At 42.1% G+C, this 24,014-nt stretch overlaps 1 protein-coding gene across 3 annotated transcripts; it reads left to right on the top strand.

Moving 5' to 3' along the window:
* The first annotated feature begins 370 nt into the window (after positions 1-370).
* Positions 371-23,488, top strand: TWSG1 (twisted gastrulation BMP signaling modulator 1). Of its 3 annotated transcripts, none has more exons than XM_021525172.3 (5): positions 371-484; positions 2,410-2,594; positions 9,537-9,636; positions 13,223-13,489; positions 21,021-23,488. In XM_021525172.3, the coding sequence occupies exons 2-5, from the start codon at positions 2,472-2,474 to the stop codon at positions 21,200-21,202; spliced, it is 672 nt and encodes a 223-aa protein (XP_021380847.1). In that variant the 5' UTR covers positions 371-484; positions 2,410-2,471; the 3' UTR covers positions 21,203-23,488. The 3 variants fall into 3 exon arrangements, with proteins under 3 accessions (XP_021380847.1, XP_021380845.1, XP_021380848.1); XM_021525170.3 differs by having other exon boundaries at positions 2,429-2,594; XM_021525173.3 differs by having other exon boundaries at positions 2,467-2,594.
* The last annotated feature ends 526 nt before the right edge of the window (positions 23,489-24,014 follow it).

Consider the following 24,014-nt stretch of genomic DNA (forward strand, 5'->3'; position numbering starts at 1 on the left):
TTCCAGCGGCGCTGCCCCCCGGCTCCTTTTCTCCCGCCTCCCTCCGGCACGGGAGCGCTGCCCCGGGCGCCCTCTGCTCCCGCCCCGGCTTCCCGGGCTGCCTCGCCTGCCCACAGAACCCCGAGTTTCTGCCTGCCCTCGCGCTTTCCTGAAGAAGCCCCACTGGAGGCAGTGGCCTGGCCGTCCCGTCCCGCTAGGCACGGCCCGGCAGCAGCTTCCACCCACCGGCCCCTGCCTCCGCCTCCTTCTCCCGCCCCGCTCCGCGCAGCCGCCGCCCGCCGGGGCGGAGGGTCCCGGGGGGAGGGTCCCGGCGCCTGACGGTGCCCCGAGGCGGGGCGATGATGCGAGGCCGCCGCCTCCGCGCTGCCTGCGGCCGAGGGGGGAGCAGTGGGACGAGGCGCGGGGTTGCTGCCGCCGCCGTCGCCGCCTGCGGAGCAGCGAGAGCCGCCTGCGGAGCGCGGGGTGCCCGGCCCGGGGCCGCCCGGTGAGCGCCGCCGGGGCAGTGGGCGGGGGGCGGCAGGGATGGAGCCGGTGGCTGGGGAAGAGGAGGTGGAGAAGGCGGCGGAGCCGTCGCTGCTTCTTTGTGGCAGGAAAGTTTCGGTGCGTCTCGGCGCGGCCGCCCCGCTGCCTGCGTGCCTGCCCGAGGAGGAGGAGACCCGCTCCCCGTGCGGGGCCCCGCCTGCTCCGGGCCACTTCGGCGGGGGGTGTTCTCGCACATCTCCCTCCCTGTCACCGGCCTCCCGGCAGTGCCATCTTTGGGGCCCGGGCCTCTCGGGAGCTGCGGCGGGGACGGGGAGCCGAGCGCGGGTCGATCGGCCCGGGCGTTTTTTGGGGAGTTTTTCGCCCCGGGTGCGATCCCGGCGGAACGGAGGAGCGACGCTGAGCCGGTGCCGCCGGAGTGGGCTACGGCAGAGGAGGGGCGGCGGGCGGGGGTCCTGCCCCGGGGGGACGCCGCGCAGGATAGAAGTCTGGTCGGTGAATCGGACCTGGAGCGGCGGGGGGAGGCCGGGGGAGGGTACCCGGACCCCGGTGCGCACCCGAGGGTTGTGCGCGCAGACGGCATCGCTCGGCCCCGCTGCTGGGAGCCCTTTATGTAACGCAGCCCCGCGCCCGAGCCGTGCGGGAGCACGCCTGGATCGCTCCCCTCGGCAGGCAGCGTGCTCGCCTCGGCTCCCGCGCCCGGGATGCGGCACTCGCCGGGTCCGGGCCAGCAGCTGCAGCTGCTGGAAGCGTTCTTGGCTCCGGATGGCAGGGAAGGAAAGCGGTGAGGGAAAAGATTCCATGTTCTCCGTGCGTGCCCCCCGGGTCTTGCAGGGGGGTCTCCCCAGCAAAACTTGGTACAGATGGCGGCGTGCCCAGCTCAGCGAGATTCAGAGGCATTTAACAACTATTATAAGAAGGACTAATCGAACACAGACTTTCGAGATCCGGATCGTGCCCTCATTTTCCACTTTTTTGCTCATTGAGGATGTTGGGTTTTAACAGAAAAAACATGTCTAGATACCAAAAGAAAGCAATCCAGTGCTCCATTAGCATTCTTTCTCTCTTAGGAGAACAATACAGGCTCACTGTGAGCTTGCCCAAACATGGGCTGCCTTTTATTATATATTGGTACAGTGCCTGGTGCAGTAGGTCCTCTTTTGGCCGGGCTCACGTGCAAAGCGCAAGTAGAAACTGAGTGACACGCTGCTAATCGTGATCTATTTGTCGCAAATACCACCTGCCGACAGGCTGGGTTTTCACAAAGGGAAGAAAGGTGGAATGCTTTGAACAAACCCAGTTCCTGTCTGTTTGATGTAGCAGATGCTTGTCATCTCTGGTTGACCTCAGACACTTGCTTGGCTCTTGGAAGTTACGTTGTTCAAAGTGTCTGGTACTTTTTTTTTAATGGTGTCTGTATATTTTTAAAAAAGAAGTCAATTTTATAATTGGGTTGATAGCCTATGTGACGTCTAAGAGTCCGTGTGAAAACAGCTACCTGTCTGCATTAAAAATTACAGGGGCAACTTACCTTGTAAAAGGCTGCTGTGCTGCCTTGGTCCTACAGACCTGTGTGTAGCTTAGCCTGAGGAGATGCTACACAAAACCCACCCTTCTGATTTGGGCATTTACAAAATTAGGTCTCTTTTAGTGGATTTTCTCATCCAAGGCATTTTTTTACCAACACTGCTTATAGGATGTCATATTTGATACTGCAAACTTAAGATTGCTCACCTCAAGTTTATTGTACTTTTAATCCAAATGTGCAATAACAGAAAGCTTTGTACAAACAAGTTAGCTGGAGGAGGAGGAGTTGGGTTTGCTGTTAAGTACTCCAATTTGCATTTTTAAAAAATATTCATATTTATTGAAGGAATTGGAAGGTGGAAATGGAATAGAATTTAACTTGTGTTCCAACAGCCTTTTCAGTCGCTGGTTCTTGTTTCAGTGCTGGTTGAAATACTTGTGAAAATTGCTCACCTGCAGGAAACATGAGGTCACAGTACATCACGGCGCCCACAGTTACTGTCCTTCTGTTCCTGCTGTGGATCCCATCATCAACAGGCTGCAACAAGGCTCTTTGTGCCAGCGATGTCAGCAAATGCCTGATACAGGTACGAGTCCTGTGTCCTCCATCTGCTTTCCAGTGTTCAGAAAACTGCGTCCTGAAAAGATACAAATAACTGGTATCTTATGTTGAGTAGTGTCTCTGTAAAGAGGCTGTTTTGATCTCTTACCCATATAAGTGCAGATTAACAACTATTTGATAGACAGAGAATACCAAGTACATATATATATGGGCATGTTGGTTTTTTTTAATTGAAACTTTTTTGAGCCAAGAATTATGTCTGTCTGGGATGTTCCCCTTAACTTTCAATTTGTCCAGCTCCTTAAAGCTCAAGCAGAGGGTCAGGAGTTGACACTTGATGCTCTCCATAGCATCAGGTTTGTACAGTGAGTTAGAAGATGCCTAAAAACCAAACCAAATACTTATGAGCTGAACTGGTAGGAAATGGATGTTAAATTCAGATGCTGCTTTTGACTCACTGCATGTCTGTACAGTGAAAGAAACTGAGTGAGACCAGGTTGCTCTTCTTAGATCAAGAGTTAAGAGATGTGGTGTGCAGCAGAACAAAAGGGCATTTTCTAGCAAAATGACAAGCAGTTCTGGTAGCTACCAAGTATTTTTTTTTAGTCATGGTAAACTTCTTGACTCCAGACTGAGAAAGGAGGCTTCGTGTGGTCAGCTGCAGCTTTTTTAAAAACAACTGTTTCCTACGGCCTCTTTGTAGATTGGAAATGCAATAACAGAGAGCACCAACGTCATATGGCAGTAAGATGTGAGTGTGCTTACTATAAATCAATGGTCACAGCCTGAAAAGAGATGCAGAAATGGCCTCAAGCATTTCCATGTTTACTTCATTTCACGGACTTCTGTTTAAAATTTGTCTGGGTTGCAAATAAAACCACTTGTCAGATTCACAAATCCACTCCACAGAATGAAAACTGATGAGACTGAACCATCTTCTTTCTGAGTTCTGCACTGCTTTTGCTTTAAAATTAAAAAAATGAAATTGCTGCTTCTTCCAGCCCCACTACAGTTTGTGGAGTTGTTAAATAGGGGAGCAAGAATGAGGATTCTGATTTTTGCCTTTTCAAACAGATCGCCAGTGGTTTTGCTGGCATGTTGGACATTGTGCTCTGTGACAAACTGGTGCACCTATAATCCCCTTCTCTTGCATTTTTAAAAACCAGCTCTAGGATTGAAACCTGTAAGAAGTAACATGCTAATTGTGGCATTGGATGTACATGGCACTTAAATAGTAAATCCAGTAGAACAGATTTGTTGATTCAGGGGAAGGTTATTAGTCCAGGTACTGGATTTCAGTCCTGGAAGCTGTTAACCTGCTGCTTATTTTTCTGTAAGCAAAGGGGACAACAGGGAAAATGTGTCTCCTTTTCTGGTGTCACTGATGGAGTCCACCATCTGTGAATGAACAGGTATCTCCTCCTTGAGAAATCATCTCTTACGGAGTCAAGCTTGAGACAGCAAGCATTTAAACTTTATTTTTATGAGCTAGTCTGAGTAGAACACAGCCCAGGAGGAGTGAAGTTAATGTTTCCAGATTCCCTACTCAACTGGCAATAAATGGCTGAGGTTCAGCAGTGCATGGAAATGGATGATATTACTATACTTTCCTTGGATTATATTAGCATCTCTGTAGCAACACAGCCCTGTACATGCAGAGAAACCTCTGAACTGCTTTACTTGTGGTAGGTGTGTTCTCTCTTACTTTGTACAGGTGATGTGGAGTCCCTTTATAAAGCATTTCCCTAAAATCAAAATCATATGCAATAATCTGAGACCCTAAAGTAGCCTAGGCCATGTGAGTTGTGTGCAGTCGCAGGGGAATTACACTGTTCATTCCCACCATCTGGCTGCTGTCTTCCTGCACACAGGCCCGACTTACCAGTCAGTATTCATTCTTTATAGAAGAACAGATCAGGTCAGACTAGTCTGATTGTGGACAGGAAGACATCATAAAGCTTTGACTTAAAGCAATTGTCCTCTTTCTTCTTGGCTTTTTTGTTTTAAAACTTCAGTACTGTTGTGGCAGAAGTGGTGTACTGGTATATGAAATGCATATTCTTTCCTGGATAGGTATGCAAGTAGAGTATATCCATGTACTTTTTTCCCCTCTAAACTCTTCTGGAGGAATCTGAACTTAAAAATAAAATACCATATTGAGGAAGGTTGCTTGACTATCACATGGCATTTTTCCCTTCCCAACTTTTATCGCTGTTCAAGTTCACCAAAACCCATATCTTGAAACCAAGATAATGTCACTCAGAGACAGCCAGGGGAGCAAACAGATTGTGAATGTTTGTCATCTGCATCTGTATGCAGAAAGCACAGCTGCCTGTCCTGGAGACAGAGAGACAAGAGAGCTGCTCTCTCAAAAAACATATGGTTAACATAAATATTTTTGCCAGCATGGCTAGAGGTCAATACAGTCATTACTGCCACTCCTTAGGAGCTCCTCTGCTTAAGGGTGGTCCCTACATAAATATTTATTTTGTTAGATCCAGAACAGTGCATGAGATCAACAACTCCCGTGGATTCAGCTTTCCCTGTGCATCCTGGGCTCTAGCTTTATTGGTGCTCCTCTTTTTCCATAAGTAAAGGCCTGAAAGAAAATAGCTTGAGGCACCTCTCTGCATAAGCTCAGCCTTCACTAAGAAACTTTGTGGCTTCCTGTAGTTGTTGAGAGAGTTGTGGGTAAGACTTGGGAGTGTAGAGAGTGAATCCACAAAATCAGTTTGGCCCTTCAAGGCTCTGGCTGTAGCTCCTTCCCATGTCCCTGGGATTGAGGATTGGAGTCCATGAGCGCCTGTTGCTGTGCATTCCAGGTGGAGCCCTGGGTGCACACGGAGTGTGCTGCAGTGTTTATTGAGCACATCTGCTGTTGGCTTGGCCGCGTGGGTTGTTTTGATGTTTCCATGTGTGGAGGAGATGAAAAGGCCAGTTACGCTGGCTGGGCGGGGGGAGGCACGCATTGTGTCCTTGCAACACGGAGGAAATCCTTGCAGGCAGAAACCTCGAGGATGAGATGTTCCCACAATTGTTCATAGCAAAGGGGTTTGAGGCAAGTCCCAGGTTGGCTCTTGACGGGCAGAGCCCCCGGCAGGAGTTGGGCTCGGGTGGAATGTCAGTGTTGGGCTGGAAGCTGAGCTTTGCTACCTTATCTGCAACAGTGCTCTAAACTGTTGCTGTGCATAGGAAACAAATGGTGTTATAATTCAGGCATGGTTTTACAATCCTTCTAAAGAGAGGTTGTTTTGTGGAGAAAACAGGATTTTCTCTCATAAACTCTACAGACCTGCAGCCACTTCAGCTGGTGTGGTATCGTTCCAATTAAAATCTCTTTTCATCTGTCTTTTTTGCCTCTTGTTAATCTTGTGTACAAACTTGTCAGCCTGAAAGGATTTCCAAAACATTTTAGCCCTGTGGTATGAAATAATTGCCACTCCTTTACTTCAGGGCTTCAGCATCTAAAAATTACTTCCAGTGTGTGTTGTAGCTGCAGTACGTAACCCGGTTGGGTTAACAAAACAGTTCTGGTTGCTTCATTTCCAGGAGATTTTCTCTTATTAAACTGTTCTAGGAAAAAAAAAAAAGCTCTCTTTCACTCCCCCTTCCAGTTTGCAGAGAGGTTTCCTTCAGGTCCTACTTCTCCCTGTACCAAGAAAATATTCTCTGGAATTTCAAGAAAGCTTTGGAAAAAAATCAGATGTTAAACACCTTCTAAAAATTTTTGCTTGCTCTCTAGAGCAGGAGTATCTTTATTATACAAACATGCCTACTTCCTACTTAATACTGTATTTTTAAACTGTGAGGCTTATTTCTTGCCTAGCAAAATACATTCTCCGATGCACCTTCAGTAGTTCAGCTTGGGAAGTTGCCAAGTTGACTTATGAGTAATATTTTCTTCCACTGACGCCTCACCACCCCCAGCTATCAACAAGGAACGTTCCTTATTCTGCCTTGCTTCACCCACATCTCATGTAAGCATTCTTTTAAAAAGATGTATCCTGTACCAGTATCCAGTGTAGATGAGTCAGGCAGGAGGACTCAAAACTGGTTAAGGAAACCATGGATGTGCTAACAGATATATGGAAAAACATACAATTATTGCCCCAAAGTAGCAGAAGACTAATTAATTAGGTTGTTCTTCCTTCCTCTCCCTCCAACTTTAAAATAAATAAATAATAATGAAAAACCAACCAAACAAACAAAAAACCCCAAACAGCAACAAAAAACCCTTAAGTATTGCATTGGTCATGGGCCCCTCCTGGAAAAACAAACTTGTTACAATCCTGGTAGGTGTAATGGTTCTGGCCCCAAGTCAGTGCTTACACACAAAGATGCTAAGCAGAAATTTTTGTTAACAGGTTGCAAGTGCAGAATTTAATTCTCCGAGAATACTCTTCCATAAAACAATTTTAGTTTAGTGAACTTTCTGGCTTCTATTCATGCATTACATTTCATAGTTTAATGAGAATTGCCTCCTCCTACATGCTGGCCTGTTGATGTCTTTAAAATGTAAAAGTTGTTTCCCCGGTTTTACTGTTGAAGAATAAATTGGATATTTTTAATGCTAAACTCGTGGTTATTTTTAAAGTTGTTCTATTCAGGCTTTTTATTCTAAAGGCTGACAAAATCTGTTTATCAAATGGTAAGATAAATGCTTTAGAAATGCATCATTAATTCACGTAAGTCATCTTTCTAAGTTTATTATGTCTCCTGTGGTGGAAATTTGTACATCTTTTGTTAATCAGCCTTTTACTTGGAAACAGCACAGTTTATGTGGAAACAGTGATAGGTGTCATTCATAAATTTTGAGGATGAAAAAGTAATAAATATTATTAGTTTTCCACTCTGTAAATAAAAATTCAATATTTGCAAGGGCTGCCTATTGCAGAAATATGTGTGGAGCAGGGGTTCACTCTCTATCAGTGGGGCAAACAGGTCACAAAAAACTCTCCAGGCAGCAGTGTTTCTCAGCATTATTTATCACAAGCAATAGTTGGTGAATTTTGTTTCTTTGCTAGATTGAAGATGACTTGTGACCTGGGATGAAGTAAATGGAAAATAAGGAATCAGTGGATTTATACTGCCTTGGTACAGTGTAGCTTGTCTGCAGCACATTCTAGGGCTTGTTCAGTTCTAGTCCAGACCTGGGAGCCTTGGAGCTCCATTTGCTGTGTTCTGGAGGCCTGTCCCTATACAGACTTTGCTCTGACCTCCCTCTCTGAAGTGCACTCCTTGGTCTTCTGTGTGCCCACGTGAGTTGGTGTGAGCGAGGGGTGGCCACTGTGCAGCTCAGTGGGCTCTGGATGTTTACAGTTGCCAGTTTTGCAGAGTAAAGAGAACAGGTGCAAGACTGCACCTTGCCATGCCTTGCAAACATATTCCTGACATTTGGTTTAAAAACATCTCCTTTCTCCCCTACCTTGTGCTTCTTAACAATAGCAAGCAAAGAATTATTTAAAAAGTGGAATTTTGCCCAATTTGAGCTTTTCCCAAGGTACTTCAGAAAGAAACCTCACTTTGCAGGTGACATTGGTGCCTGCCACCAATGTAAAAGATAAATGCCCCTTACCTAGCTGGGGTGGAACCATGGGTTGAGACTCCAGGATAGGAGAATTTCAAACCAAACCACCTTCCTGCCCTTCTTGCCTGTCCATGATGTCTCCTGCAGTGTGTCCCTCCTCTGCCTCTGGATAATGCAATCAAAGAGTGGGGATGGGCATAATCTTCCCCCGGCCTGGTGTGTAACAGATTTGTCAGTGGCCCTTCCAGTAAAGCCAGGGGTGGAAAGATTCCATGGTCAGTGTTTCCAGTAACAGGATTTCGTTTTCTCCCCAGTTGTGTGTAATGTGATAGTTAGACAGACGTCATCAAAACCAAATTCTTAGACAGGATAACCAAAGGGACTTCTTGGCTTGTCTGTGTTTTGTGCTATGATGTAATTCAAGGCTGTGAATTATGGTCATGCAGCCTCAGTCTTTTGGCCAAACTGGAGTTACTAATATGGGTTTGAGTTAGAGGGAAGGAGACAGCCTGGTTTTTAGATTTTCTTCATCCATGTTGGCTTTTTCCATGCTTTGAGGTCCACAAGTGTGTGTCTCCAGCAGGGCTGCTAAACCAGAGCTTTTGGGTTTAGGTAGTACAAAGAGAAATATTTGTCTTTATGCTTCCATGCCTTTTCTATCTTTTTAGTTTATTAATGGTTAGAGAAAAATACTTGTGTACATAATTTCATTCCTAGAGGCTCTAGAAGTCTTGTAAGTATCCCAAGGTGTCAGTTTGGAGAGATGAAGATTGGGGTTGTTTTCATAATAGCAAAAATGAATCATCTAGACCTGGGGCGGGTGGGAAGGGGGGAAAATCTGGTCACCAATGTTGCAAACAGAGAGCAATGTGTAACAAGTGTTTGGAGATACAGAAAATCCTGTGGTCAGATGACTTAAATTGGTAAATTCCTCTTAGAATCCAGGGATAGGTGTGATGGTAGACATCATGCATGTCAAGAGTGGGCACATGCGGCTTATAGTAGCTTTCTTTTTTAGTTAAATTATAATGTACGGTCACTATTTATATATAAAGAAGCATCTGTCTCCAAGTTTCCTGTTGTGATGGGAAAACATTCAAAGACCTTGTAGATTTAGGCATGCACATGCGCAGGAGTGCACACACCTATCCCATGAATAGTATTTTTTGTATTTTAAAAGCTTGCTTCAGATTTCTCTTCAGAATGTCACCTTTAAGGAAAGAAAAAAAAAAAAAAAAAAAAAGGCAAATTTGCAAAAGATCCTTTTGTAAACTTGGATCGGTTTTTGGCTGGAGTTGTTTCACCGTTTACTCACTGTCTTAGTGTACTAAGCTTTTTTAATGCACTAATTTGAGTTGTGGCTTGAGGAAAAATCACTCTGCTGTGTAGTTACTTTACATCTGGGATTGCTGCAGTGTAATGAGTGTCTGTTGATTCCAGGAGCTGTGTCAGTGCCGCCCTGGGGAAGGGAACTGTTCCTGCTGTAAGGAGTGTATGCTCTGCCTGGGCACACTTTGGGATGAGTGCTGTGACTGTGTTGGTAAGTTTGCACTTTTGGGGGGACTTCCTTCTTTTTTTACATTGCTTTCTTCTGCCATGTGCTGAGCTCACAGTCTTAAAATAGAAGTAAAACACTGGGACAGAATCTGTGCTTTAAGCATCTTACAACTCGTGTGGGTATGGAATAAATTACTGTGGAGACCCAAACATCTGAAGGCTGTGTCTGCTCTATGGAGCTGGGGGTGGCAGTAGTCCAGGTATTGCTTGTTAAATGTCATCATAGCTGATTATTAATTTTGTCTCTCAAACATAAAACCCCTATTTGAATTGTCACTTTGAGGAAACTCCCAAGTGTCTGCCTTGTGGGGTTGGATGCTGTGCTTCTATTTCTGTGTTTCTGAAGGTTTCTACCTGTAAAGGCTGCACTGACAGGTACAGCAGCAGGACACCTTTAAGACTGAGCTGGGACTACTAGTAAATATGCATGGCCCAGTGTTTCCACTGTTCTTTTATTTACAAAAATAGCTCTTTGTGAAGGGTGAGAAAGAAGCAGACAAGGCCTAGATGGCAGTCTTAAAAAGTCTTTCCTTGTGACTGCTGTCCCAGCACTTACTTGCAAAGCACTTAAGAAGGTTGCATTCTAGTTCTGTTTCTTGTTTTATATGTTACAAAAGCTTCATCTTCCTGTGGTTATTGTAAGTCTCCCTGTGCTGCCATCCGAAATCCTAGCTTCATGTAAAGGATGCATCTTGAGTGTTGTACCTGCTCTCAGCTTTTCTAGGTCACTTTTCTCTGAATTCACGAAGGTGATTAGTGTCAAAATGCCCATTTTCCGTGCAGGTTATTTCCCAAGTTTAGGACCATTATCTGCTGTAGAAACATAGTGTACTGATCTCTAGAGAGAGGAAGAACCTACATCTTGGGATTGTGAAGTCCACACACAAGCTGATTTTCATAAATCTGCAGGTGACTCACTGTTCTGTGGCTCTTCCCATAGTGTTTTCCAGGAGAGGAGTTAACAAGGTTTCAGGCTCAGTTTCCGTGTACTGAGTAAACTAAAACTTCTCCTGATGGTTCTTAGGGTGCCTCAGACCTTTTTGGATTTTATGGGATGGTCCTATTCTTCTTCTCTTCAGTGTAGAATCATCCTTGCTGTAGCCTTATTCAAATGAGGAAACAGGAATACATGCCATATCTGACTCCCTAGACACAGTTCTTTGCTGATACCTGAGCTGATATTTTAAGTTTTGTTATAAGCTGATCACGTGTAATGTAAAAACAGATAGATTGTTGTGTCTTACAGATCATGTCTGCCTTGAGGGCAGAATTGCCTCCTGTCCTCTACCACTAACTGTACTGGTGCTCAGTTGATGCCCTCATGTTTGCCCTCCCTTCTCTGACAGAGAAAAACATGCTGGAGGAGGGAGAACAGCAACAAGTCCTCCATTCCCTTTGAGTTAAGCTCTTCTAGTCCCTTGTAGAAAGGCTTCCATCATTTTAATAGACAATTTCTGCATCTTCTCATCCATTCCAAAGCAGTAGTGGAGACATGTTTGATCCTTACAGGTTGCTCATAAGTTAAACTTTTTAACCAAAGCTGCTATTTTATAATGTTTATTATATAAAATTATTATTATTATTATTCAAATGCTTTTTAAAACAGTAAGAGTGAAGGACCTGTGTGGATGAGCATTTATCCATTAAAATATAAGCAATGATTTTTTGGTACCATCTTAAGGTAGTTTTCATACTGCATTGATATGCACACAAACTTGTGTACATTCTGCAGGATTTTGGTAAACAATCTTGATGCTATTTTTTTTCCTTTGTGTGTCCTTTTTTATCAGTGAAATTTATTTTCTGAATCCTGCCTGGCAAAGGTCTGGTCTGACAGGTCTAGAAAAGCCCACTGGTTTCTGTTTCACAACATTAATACAATGACATCAACTAAAGCCTTGATGTGTCTGTACAAAATTCTTACCTGGTTTGATGTCTTCCTAACTGATTTTCAGGTCGTCATCCTTCATTGCAATTGTATGATCAATACAGTGCTTGTTAAACTATTGTTAATATTACTGCTTATTAAATGGTGGTGAGAAAGGGATAGAAATTTTTTGTTAAAGCACTGAGTCTAGAAAGGTCCGTGAAGAACAAACCTAATTGAGAGGAGTAGAAAAACAGTCATGTACAGTAGTTTGTATCATTTGTAGTTTGTGTTTGTGTCATTTTTTAGTATGACCTGATGTTGTTTGGAAAAGAGGCTTATTTTTTTTTCCTATTTTGTACTTGGCTCACCTTTTTATAGGAGCAGACTGTCATGGAGTGTTTCACTTACCAGATGCTGTTAATCCTAACCACTTGTTCAAGATTTGCTAGATCTCATGCTAATCACCATGGACAAACGTCCCTCTGCTTTGTTCACTATGCTAATCCATCTACTTAGGTTGAGAAGATTATGGGTTTGTATAAGGCTCTAGTTAAACACAATTATTTGTGAAGCCAGAGTCCTAATGGATCTATGGGGCAGGAGATACTTCTCTGGTTGTATGAGGCAGGTAAACTTTGAACATTCATATCTCATATCAGTTTAATACTTCAGGAATTGGTGCACAGTTGTAGCTGTCTAAACCTGTGTCTGTGAAACTACCCAAAATTATATCCAGATGCACATGAAGAAAATGGATTTGCCTGTCTCTTGACAGATGACACTGTTAGCAGTGTTTTATCACTCCTGAGTTTAAAATACCTATGCAGATACAAATTTTCTTTTTAATCTTGGTAGACTAAAAAGGTAGATTTAAGTCCACAGATTGGACTTAAATTGACATACCCTTTGGTTTAATTGCTAGTAATAAATATTAGTGTTTAAATGGTTAATGAAAAACTGGAACTGACATTGTGTAACACAAAAACATTTTGTAGGAATTGGCAAAGTGAAAAAAAGATTACACGGTTTCAAAAAAGATACTGTAGAAGATGTTCAAAAATAAGGAAGAGGTAACCTAGAAATGAATATTTTGCCGTTGTGGCCCCTCCAGCTAAGTAGCAAAATGAGGTTCATCTTGGCTGTCTCTACACAAGTAAAGTAATTCAGACTCATGCTCTGTCCTGATAGTAATCTTTGTATCTCTGGCAGATGACTAAAAAGACCTAGTGCACTGCTGCAGCAGATGAGATGGAATACTTGTATAATGATCAAAAGTTTCATATACCTCAGACTTATCAAGATACTCCCTTTGTTCAGTCCTAACTTTGCATTCCAGATTTATGCTCCTATCGATTATACTGTGCTTTGTATGATCTCAGGGAAAATGAACCTTCCATGGAACCTTCCATTTTCTAAGCTGTAACACTGACAGGGAAGCAAAGTGCTGTTTAGATGAGGTTTTTCTTTTCACAAGTCACAGGTGTGTTTTGTAGAAGTCTGAATGATCCAAAACAGGCTGTTATGGAAAACTTGTCCTGCTGTATTTGATAGCACTTCTGCTATTGGGCTGAGAGTGGGATAGATATGAAAGATTTCTGTTCAGCAGAAAAAGAAGCAATTTTAATTCTCCAAATATTCCTACTTGTTTTAAGAAGAGTTCAGGGGGTTCTGTGTAATTTACTGTTTGTTTCCTCTGCAGGTATGTGCAATCCTCGCAATTACAGTGACACACCTCCAACATCCAAGAGCACTGTTGAGGAGTTGCATGAACCAATTCCTTCCCTTTTCCGGGCACTGACAGAAGGGGATACTCAGCTGAACTGGAATATTGTTTCCTTCCCTGTGGCAGAAGAACTGTCACACCATGAGAACCTTGTCTCCTTTTTAGAAACAGTGAACCAGCCACAGCATCAGAATGTCTCTGTTCCAAACAACAATGTCCACACACCTTACTCTAGTGACAAAGGTAATGAGTGCAGTGTTTAAATCCCTAGCATCTCCTTTTGTCTCTTCCAGGAGCCTTCTCAGTGCTATCCTATGCTTCTGTATGTTTGCTTCTTCTTTTCCCATAAGAATGTATGAAAGGTTCAGCCTAATAACAGAAGGAATGAGGCAAAGGTGCTGAGGAATGTGGAAGATGGTGTTAAAAATGACTGATGCTCTCAGGAGACACTGAACCACATGAATTTATAATTATTTCTGTGGCATGAGGCAGTTTGTTCATGTTGTTTCATGTGCACTGGCAAGGTGTGCTCTCTGACCTAGAAACAGTTACCTGTAGCTTAGGAGACTGGACAGACCAGAAACTGAATCCAAATTATGTATCAGTGCAGAAGTAGGCAACTGAAACATGGCTTAAGAGGTCTGAGAAAACCATGTGCTATAAGCTCTTTTTTATGGAACAGTTATTTATTTCTTTCATCTGAGTTGGCACTATTTGAAATCTTTAGAGGGATGTTTTGTATGAAATCCAGGATTAATAGTAATTAGTAATAGTAATTAGTGTTAATTAGAAAACCTAAACAAGATTAGAAGGATTGATGAAGGAAGGATATATGACAGACTGTCTTCAAAGTAAGTAAGTTGGTCATAGGGGTTGAACTTACAGATTCATTGTTCCTATTTCATATTAAGTTTTCATATTCTTACCTTCAGTTTAGAGGACAGACTTCAGGATACTGTTTGCTGTGGTTGGGTGGGGGAAGATGAGGAGTTTTGAGGTAGTTTTGACAGTGGTATAAAAAAAATACTGTCTGTTTCTTGGTTTCCATACTAAACCTGAAACATTTTTCCCTGCAAATCATTACATCAGACTTTAAAGAATCTCATAAAGAGTTCATAGTGGAATTGCTGCTTAATAGGGGAAAAAGAGCATCTGATTTATTAGTGCAATTAATGCTTTGCTTCCTTCCCAATGTACACTTTAAATATTCGTAACCCATATGTTGCTGTTGTGATGGCCCTTTTATCTTATCAATAAAAGATACCCTAATTGATGGACATGCTGCTTTTCCATACCAGTCTGAACCATTGGCCTAGTTGTGTTTCTGAGTAGGACTGCTGCTGATTAAATGGAACCATAATGGCAGCTTTTCTAATTTCCTTTGGCTAAGGCACATTAGAAAAATAAATTAATTGCAGAACTAGGAAACCAGATGGGCAGAAAGCATCTCATTCATATGTCTTTGATGCTATTAAAATGCTTGCTTGCCATTATGAGAATAATGTACAAAGTCATGTAAAATGGAAAGCCACAAAAAGCCCTGTGTGCAAAGACTACAGAACTTACAATTATAAATTAAACTCAGGGGAAAAAATTATGTTTGGTACAGCCTTGAATATATCTCCATTGTACTTAGGTACTGCAATCCAGATGGCTGTTCCCTGACAGCCCTTTACTACCGTACCAACAGGATGGGCTAATGATAGTTTTGGATTAAGTTTAGAATTTGAATTGCATTTCAAGGGTGTGGAGCAGTTTTGAGTTCAACGACACAGACAAATACATAACACTGACAGACAAATAAATAACACTGCCATTTTTTCTTAGTCAAAAGTCCCCTTCGTTTCTTTTACTAGGAACATATTAGAGTTTAGGTTGAGAGAGCTCTTATTGGAATGATGACAGTCCAAAAACAACAGTTATATTTGGAAATAGTTACCAAATGCCACTGGCTTTCAGGCCTCAGCAGACACTTAAAACAGAAATAAATGTCAGAGCCTGTTCTTGTAATCATTGGCTATGCCTTCTCCATCTTAGTGACCAGTGAAGAACTGGAAAACATAGAAAATTACTTTCCACATCCTATTGCTATACTTTTAAGTATCTAAATACGTAAGCCTTGGTCACAGTGTAGATAACTTTGCAGTGCTCTGTTTTCTCAAAAATCATAATAAATTTTGCATATAAAAACATTGATTATTTGACCATTGAGAACAGAGGAGATGGAAAGAAAAATTAGCATCTGGCCTTGGTCAGTTGATGTTTATTATGGTGGATGCAGGACAGCTGTACATCCAGCAGCGTTGGATGTTGTATGAGCCATGGGGTAATACATTGTTTCTAATACTGTTTTTCTGAGCTCATTGGGGAAGCCATAATCAAAAGGTGGAGTAGTAGGTTGGGTCTGAAGAGCCTTGTGAGCATGGGCACAGTGAGGTAGCTGAGGAAGTTCCTGGAGCCTGATGGCTTCTGCCATGCTAAGTTCAGTCACACAATCAGGTCACTGCTTTAACAAGATGGAAAGTGTTAGAACCACTGAAAAAGAGGGAGGTTTTGTGAATGTGTATGTGTGCTCAGTGGCAGTAAAAACAAGCATAGCCTGCAGTGGGAGAAACAGACCAGGTCTTTACCTTTTCCTTCTCCCCAGAAATGCTGCTAGGCTTGAGGGTAGGTCTTGCGAATGGAGATACCCTTAAGATGACTTACTAAGCAGTTGTCTTTGAGGCTGTGACAATCAGGGATTTGAAAGAATATTCCTGTGAGCAGGAGCACAGATGCTTTATGTTTTCTTTACAGTGCTGTACCTCCTCCATTTTGTGGTTCCTTGCAAGCTTCCCTCCAACATGGTGTGCTGGCAGCAGCCGATGTCATGGCCTGTAAAGGGAGAGGGGTATAGATGTGCAGTGGTCTCTGTGCTGTCTTCTGAAATATATTCCAAAATTTGGAAAGGTTCTGCTTACAAATATCCCTTGTCACATAGTGTAACACAGCTCTGATTTCAGCTTTTCTGCTCCTTCTTGCATGGATCACCATTAAGCTGGCCCAGGGTGCCAGATTTGCTTGATGCAGTTCTGGGTGAGTGCCAGGAAAAGCAGCACCAGCCACAGGAACCATGAGCTTTGTGCCTGAGTGGCGTGGAGCCACCACCAGGGAAGGCGGCTGTGGATCCAAGAGGAGGTGGGGTGCAGTGGGATATAAAGCATTCCTTTCTTGCCCCAGCCTACTCTGAATCCAGCCAGCAGACCTTGAACTTCCCCATTATTTTCTTAATGAGTGTCTTCCCTTTCCTTCTGTGAACTGACTTGTAATGTTTTAGCTGCCAAAGTTATGCATGCGCTGCTGGAGCTGCTGTAGCTCTTTGTATCAGTTGTTTCTGGAACTTGAGACTCTACTTCAGAGAGGATTGCCATGGCTGTTAATCTGGAGCTACATTTGTACTTCATTCTCTTTGCTTTACTTCTGGCTGATGCCCTCAGAGCTCTGAACTGTGAGTTCAGAGATTTAAATAAACTTAGTTGTTTCAGATGATGACAGGATGTTGGCAAGAGGGAGAGGGGAACTAGATAATTTTTTGGCAATTGATAAAACAAAATCTGTGCTGTAGTTGTTAAGGGTTTCTGACTTAACTGCTTGGTGACACAGGGGATGGTGTCTGGTCTGCAGTTCTGCTCCCCTCCAGTGCAACAGGGAGACGAGAGCTACAATTCCAGTGAAGAGACATCTACTTCTGTAGGTAGCCTAGGAAGATTAAAAAAAAAAGTTTCTTTTTATAAATTAATTGACATAAAATTTACTTGTCCAAAAGTAATAGATTATGTAAGTTGATTGTTCATAAACAGTTGCAGGTTCATCTACCTGTTCCTGTTTTCCCCGCTTCTCACTACTGCACTAGACTAGTTTATTCTAGTGGAAGGTATATCCCTGCCAACAGAAGGGGGGATGGAACTAGATGATCTTTAAGATTCCTTCCAACCCAGGCCGTTCTGTGATAAAATGGTATGACCACTGGATGGACAGTTACCTTCTTAAGGAACTTTTAGAGTTACCAATAAGGTGACCAGCAGACAGCTGAAGTTACACAGCACATATAACTTCAAAGATCCCATACAGCAAATTATCATTAACTGGGAAGGTTCTCTGAGTTGCTACATTTTTCTATATATACACTAATACAGATAGTTTTATAGCAAAGCCTGGTAGTTTCATCTTTTAATTTAGACTTGATTGTTGTTCACTTTTAATTTAGACTTGATTGTTGTTTCTCCTACACAGCCTTCACTAAGTATGAAGTGTGAGGGGGGAAAAGGTCAGACATTAATGATCCGGGAAAAAATGCTTACTGCTGCATCCTTGTGCTGCATCTGCCGTCTGTCATCCTTAGGGTGTGAAAATTGGCAAAATACAAATGAGAAAGCTGTTACTGCACTAAATAATATTGTATCTACACTGAGGGAGCCAAGTGATGACTCGGTAATTAGCTTTGTGACAATTTAAGTACTCTTCCAGATCCCAGCTGAGCCTGTAGGTATGTATTTTTTTCCCCTGTGTGACTCTATTTTTGCAATCTACAGAGCAGGATTTGGTGCTTAAGGAAAGGAACTCTCCTGCTTTCAGTAATTCAGCCTCTACAGGAGCACAGAGGCATTGCTGAGGAGGGGACCAGGAGTGCCCTGTGACCAAACAAAGTGCACCCTGGACAATCTGACTTGTTCAGACCTGGAAAGTCTTTCAGTGAGCAAGACATCAGAAACAATTTGGTAACACATACATGGAGCACATCGTCCAGCTGCTTAGAGGAGCTGCTTGGGACAAGATGGATTTACTGCTGGCTTTGGCCTGCTACATGCAGTCTGGTCTCTCCCCTTTGCAGCATTTTTGTACTTGTCCTCGAGAACCCTTGACTTGTGTGCAGGTAGAAATAAACTTTCTTCTCTACTCTCCAGTCAGTCAAGATTAATATCCTTGGTTGTCTCTGCCACCATAATAAGGTTGAATTTTGGCTTTGGTCCTGGGAGAGTGATTCAGGAAACCAGCCTGCAGTCTCACAGGAGCTGACTGATGCCACCTAGTTTTGCAGAGTTATAGACCAGGTGCTGCTGCTCCTCTGGCCTCCTTTATCCAGAGAGATGTCTCCCTGTTCAGTGTCATCAGTCTTTACATCCTAGAAATCACAGGCTTCCCCAGGAGTTTATTTTATTTCTGCAGGCATTAGCTGATGAACTGGGGGTTTCACCAGGGCTTGTGAAGCAGTACTAACACTGCTGAGGCTGTCAGAGATGAGGTTAACATGAAGGTGAGCACAGGTGTCTCCTTATGCAGAAGGAACTGGACATTCTTTGGGGTGAAGACAGCCTGTAAATGCTGGGAGCAGTTAGCACACCTGAGAGTGTGCACAGCTTTCCTGACAACTTCCCTGATCTACCTTAGGATTTATTTTGTGTGTTGCAAGTTGGAGTGCCATGATCAACAGATCACTTCTGGCAACCCCATGGATGGTTGCTTCCTTTGAAGGGCTATCTGGAGATAGCTATGAATCATTTTGCCTTCTCAGGTTTATCCAGAGACTAAGTCGGTTGGAGATGGCATCCCAAAAGGTGATTTTGCAGGAAGAAATCTTTCTAGATTAGCCAGGATTGCCTGTTTCAAGGAAGAGGCCTCATGCCTCCAGTTGATGCCTTCTAAGACTATGTATGGAATTTAAGATCAAACTTAATGTAGAAACACTTCAGTGGAAAACTACCAAAAAGTAATCATAGGACTGAATAGAGATAAAGCAAAAATATATAAAGAGTATGAGTAATGTCCAACAGAGGCTTCTGTAAGGCTCTTGTCCTTGAACCCCAGCACTGACTTGGATGACTGATGGGACATGACAATACTGCCTGAAGACTTGCTTCTACTTTCTCATCCCTACCCTTCCACTAAAACCTTCCTGTGAGAAGTGAAGGGAACAGATACCTAGGGCTATCTGGGCCTTCCAAGAATGGATGGTGTGTGCTTCTTATGACTATGGCATTTGAGCTTTTTTGTCACTGATGATGAAATGTTGCCAAGTCCTTGTGCATTCCCTATAGAAGCTGGAGCTGCTGTCTGGCTCTGAATGCCTTCTTGTCTTTGAGGCTGTGGTGGCTGCATCTCCCTACTGCTTTTCAGCTTGGGCTGAGCACTTCAGGTGTATACCTATCACTCCTAGCACATGGTACCATAGCATACGCTTCTATTCAGCTCTTTCCTCTTCCTCTCTGTCAATCAAACATCCTTATTGAAGCTGTAGATATGTTGGTTGTTTTCAGGTAGAGGTTTTGTTCTCTGACAACTCTATTCCTCTGGTTGCTGTGCCTCGGGATATATTATAAGGGCTTATAGAAACAGAAGTGCCAAGAATGGGACAGGATTTACACAGTGCACTTTGTTTCCAGCAGTTCTTCGGGTACTGCAAGATTTTTTTTGACAACTGCAGGTTTACTTGCAGCACAGCTTTTCTGGGACCAGAAACTGCTTCAGCTCTGGGTCTGCCTCTCCTGCCCAAGATCCCTATTGCCTGTTGCATCGTATCTGGTGTCTGGAGCCTGACCAAGGCAGTGGATACTCTGTTGCTTTCAGTGGGCTGGCACCAGGTCCTCTGACCTTCTTGCAGCTGTTTTGGTAGTAGCAAAATAATTTGACAGTGGTCAAAATCAGTCATTTTAAAAAAAATCAAACCAAACCCGCTGCCTAGATTTACTATTTAAGTTTGGATTACTTTTTTCTAATCCAAACTAATCTACTGGAATGTAGATCAGTGGCTTTCTCCCAGGTGTACCATGAGTAGTAATAGGCTAGAAAGCTCTTTGACATCTCCTGCTTACAAGTTGGTCTGATCTGGGTGAGGGAGACATCCCTATTTGCAAACAGCTGCCAGTTGAGATTTGCCCAAAGTCTGCCAAGTTATGCTCTGGGTAAATGTTATGTAATCATGGTCCTTTGGAGGATGAACCAAGTGTTGCAGTATAATCACTTGGTCAGTACAGAAGAAAGGTGGTGAAATCTGCCAGCTTGGAGAATTTGAAGTGGACTGAGGGTGGGATGGCTTTATTTTATAGTTGTGGTGAATGTCTTAGCTCCATTTTGATGTTGCAGCCCTGAACTTCATGGCATTTGAAGTAATTGCATCGGTGTTAGAAGCATGAAGTCAACACTTAGGTAGAAGGGGGTTCTTAAGATTAGTAGTAAAGCTGGTGATGTTGCTAAAAAAACAAGGAAGAAAAAAGTGTGCAGTTTCATGCTGATGAAAAAAGGATTCTCTAGTTCTGTAATTTAATCTGGATAAAGATTATTGTGGAGTTTGGGGTGGGGGGGAAAGAAACATTTACAACCAAATAATGGTTTTGATGTTTTTTTAAAATAACTTCTCTAAACTTGAAGTTTTTTATGGTAGCATATTACCTTCAGAGAACACATTCCTGCTTGAAATTTTGGCATAGCTCATCCCTACACTCTCATAACTGGGGGACAAAACTCAAAAACATTCTTGCCTGTGAATACAGAAGTAAATTAATCCAGGAGGAGATCGGAGAACAGGTTGAGTTGTAGATGCTGAAAAACTGAAGTGAATAGATTTTACCTTGTCTCTGTGATTTGCCTCTCTGCCTTTACTGTCACCTTTTTTCCTTATGTCTCATAATCCTGTTGGTTTGCAGTCATACTTCTAAAGCTGCTCATTTAACTAATTTCTAACTAACCTTTAAAAACACTTTAAGTCCTTTTAAACCATTTTTTTCCCCTCTTGGTTTAGAGCACATGTGTACTGTGGTGTATTTTGATGACTGCATGTCAATACATCAGTGCAAGATCTCTTGCGAGTCCATGGGAGCTTCCAAATACCGATGGTTTCACAACGCCTGCTGTGAGTGTATTGGGCCAGAATGCATTGACTATGGCAGTAAAACTGTCAAATGTATGAACTGCATGTTCTGAAGCAGGAAAATTGTACTATAGCAATACTGAGGCCAAAGTAATCTCTCTCGGTTAAAGAGACTGGGATTGCAAATACTGCGTTTTGGTGGAGTGCCTGCTGGTTGCAATTAAATGTACCTGGTTGAAAAAAGGATGTATAAAATCAGAGAATTTTTTTTAATTCATGTAAGCGAGGCTAACTAGTAGATGTTTAAACGCTATGTTTTAAACTTATTTTTCTTTATTTCTGCTCAAATGGTACAGTCATGCTCATCATTACTGTTCCTTTGATTTGAAAGTATTGGCTATACTGGTTTTCAGAACATAGTACTCTATCTTGTAGTTTAGAATAGGGAAACTTTTAGAATATGGCCATGAGATTTCCATTATCTAAATTCAACAAATAAATAAATGGCTGCTAGGTTAGAGGGAGTGTGGATATTGTTTAGGGGCTGGGTTTTTGGTATTTGGTTTCTAGTCTTGTTTTTTTAACTTTATTACCTTCCAGTTTTTGAGGTTAGCTTTTATTGTGGAAGTGATATTTGGAGAAAAATTAAAATTCATGTTTTCAAGTTCAAAGAATGGGCTGTCATGGATAAAATCCTAACTTCTTAGAAGGGCCGCCCAGCAAAACACCATGTATGGGATACTTTTCCTCCAAGTTTCATTTGCCCTGCTCTCTTTTAATGCCTATGATGCATAATTTATGCATTACACAAATAATATTTTCAGTCTTCTCTTAGATCCCAAAACGAAGCTGTTAAGTGCTGTTGCATTCCCCACCTTTTGCACTGTTCTCTAGGGTTGTTAAACCCTGAATATTTAGTGTAGTAAAGGAAACATGAAAGGCTACGATGGATTTAATGACTAAAGGAATAAAGAATGAAATGACGGGAACAAGCAAGCGGTACAGGTCTGCCAGCTGAGCAGCTGGCAGCAAGCACGTTCCCATGTAGTAATTTCCTGTGAATATTTATTCCAAAACATTTTTATTATTATTAATTTTTTTTTCCCCATAAATTTTTTGTCAATGAAGAAGGGAATATGTGTCTGCAAAGGCAAAGTTAAAGTGCTCTGAGTTTAGAACATTGTCCATTTTTCTAAGTAAGAGTTTTTATATGTTGACAGTTACATAGCAGCTACTATGACTGATTTAAGGTGTCCACTGATAATGGTACTAAGTACAAGGATAAAGTGTATGAGTAGTTAATGATCAGCTTTTTGTATTTATAGTAATGTAGGTTTTAACTCCTTCAATTTTTATGCATATATGCATATGCAAACACAAAAAGAACTTGACTATTCATTTTTCTCTCATTAACCTCAGCAAGAGGGATTAAACTGTTTTCTAGTTACATCTGTCTATCTGTACCATGTACACATGAAAGCAGTCATACTACATTTATTTTGTTGAAAAAGTTGCCTGAATGTTTTTTCTTTTTTTTTTTTCTCATGATACAGTTCTTTCAATAAGATGGAATAATAATGATAATAATAAAAGAAAAATCTACTCTTGTTAAATAATTCTACTTTCTTCAGTGTCTTTTTCAGCTATAAAGATGTACTTGAAAGATGAATGTTATTGTTTTGAACTAGTGGATAATGGAATGTCTTCACACTTTAAACTTACAGTTAAGTGATAAAAGATCATAGACAAAAATAGAAAAAATTAGCTTATAATGGAGGAGTTGTTATTCCTATATTTTACAACTCATGTTATTATATTTTCTTCTGCTAGAATTTCTTAAAATGAATGGAGAGGAAGAATATGTTAAGAGTACCTGTGACTGTTTGTAGCTGGAGGGTGATACATCAATGTTCCTAACTGAGACAGGCGACACGTAGCAATCAAGCAAGCAGGAGATCATTAGCGTGCTTCAGATTTTTGCAGTCTTAAATTATTGGGAATATGAGGGTAGCTCAGAATCTTTTTAGGGGAGGAACAGGGCTGATGTTTCTGGTCAGGCACCTGCTGCCTCATGGATCTGTGACACTGTCTCCATTTACATCCTCAGAATTTCACTGTGAGGTCAAATCAAGTGGGAGCGGGAGGGATGAGGGAGCAGCCTAACAGGTGTCCAGGAAATGCTGTGGGGAATGGCATAAAAATGTAAACACACTTGTCTGTAGTGGCCTGAGAGAAGGTAGTGCACACCTTCTGGGGCTTGCCTTACTTTTTGTAATTCCTGATGCTGTCTAGAGTTTGCTGAAAGTGTTGTGTGTACACAAATGTCATGCAGCAACACCCAGTGTATTTTATGATGATGAGTGTTTTAAGAGGTATTTTAATAAAAAGACATTACCGGTTCTTGTGTGTTCTTTCTCAAGAGTTTCTCAGGGAAACATTACCAGGAAGCATATTACAAAAGTTATTGATCTAGATGGACAGAATAATACTGAGAATTAACTATTCAGCAGTTTTTTCCATACCTAAAAGTGTTGCTTTGAAGTATTTTTCTGTGCATAAATGATAAATACTCAGAATGTTCTTTCTGGAAAACCTAACCATTTTAGAAAGTTGTTTATTTAGTCTTATTAATTTTGCAGGAAAAATCACAATTTATTTTGGGGTCTCTTATTTCACCCTACATCTCATTAACCATCAAACCACCACCTACATAAGAACATGTTTTTAAAACTTCTTTTAGTCAGGAATGTTCTCCAGGTAAAGCATTGGCCACTTTTATCACTGTCCTTTGGGATAGAATTGTAAATCACCAAATGTAAAGGGAAGAAAAAAGGGAATTCATATAGTAAGAAATTATACAAATCCCTAGTGTGTTGGGGGTCTGACTGAAAAGGGCTAGAGGGCCTTTTTTTATTCTTTCTTTAA

This window comes from Lonchura striata, chromosome 1 (assembly GCF_046129695.1).
Source record: "Lonchura striata isolate bLonStr1 chromosome 1, bLonStr1.mat, whole genome shotgun sequence".
Lineage (NCBI taxonomy): Eukaryota > Metazoa > Chordata > Aves > Passeriformes > Estrildidae > Lonchura > Lonchura striata.

What these genes read in the sequence shown, in the direction of transcription:
- TWSG1 (XM_021525172.3), top strand. Translation starts at nt 2,472, where the DNA reads ATGAGGTCACAGTACATCACGGCGCCCACAGTTACTGTCCTTCTGTTC. An exon ending in TGAGTGCTGTGACTGTGTTG is followed by an intron (nt 9,637 to 13,222) that starts GTAAGTTTGCAC and finishes TTTCCTCTGCAG; the next exon opens with GTATGTGCAATCCTCGCAAT. An exon ending in ACCTTACTCTAGTGACAAAG is followed by an intron (nt 13,490 to 21,020) that starts GTAATGAGTGCA and finishes CTCTTGGTTTAG; the next exon opens with AGCACATGTGTACTGTGGTG.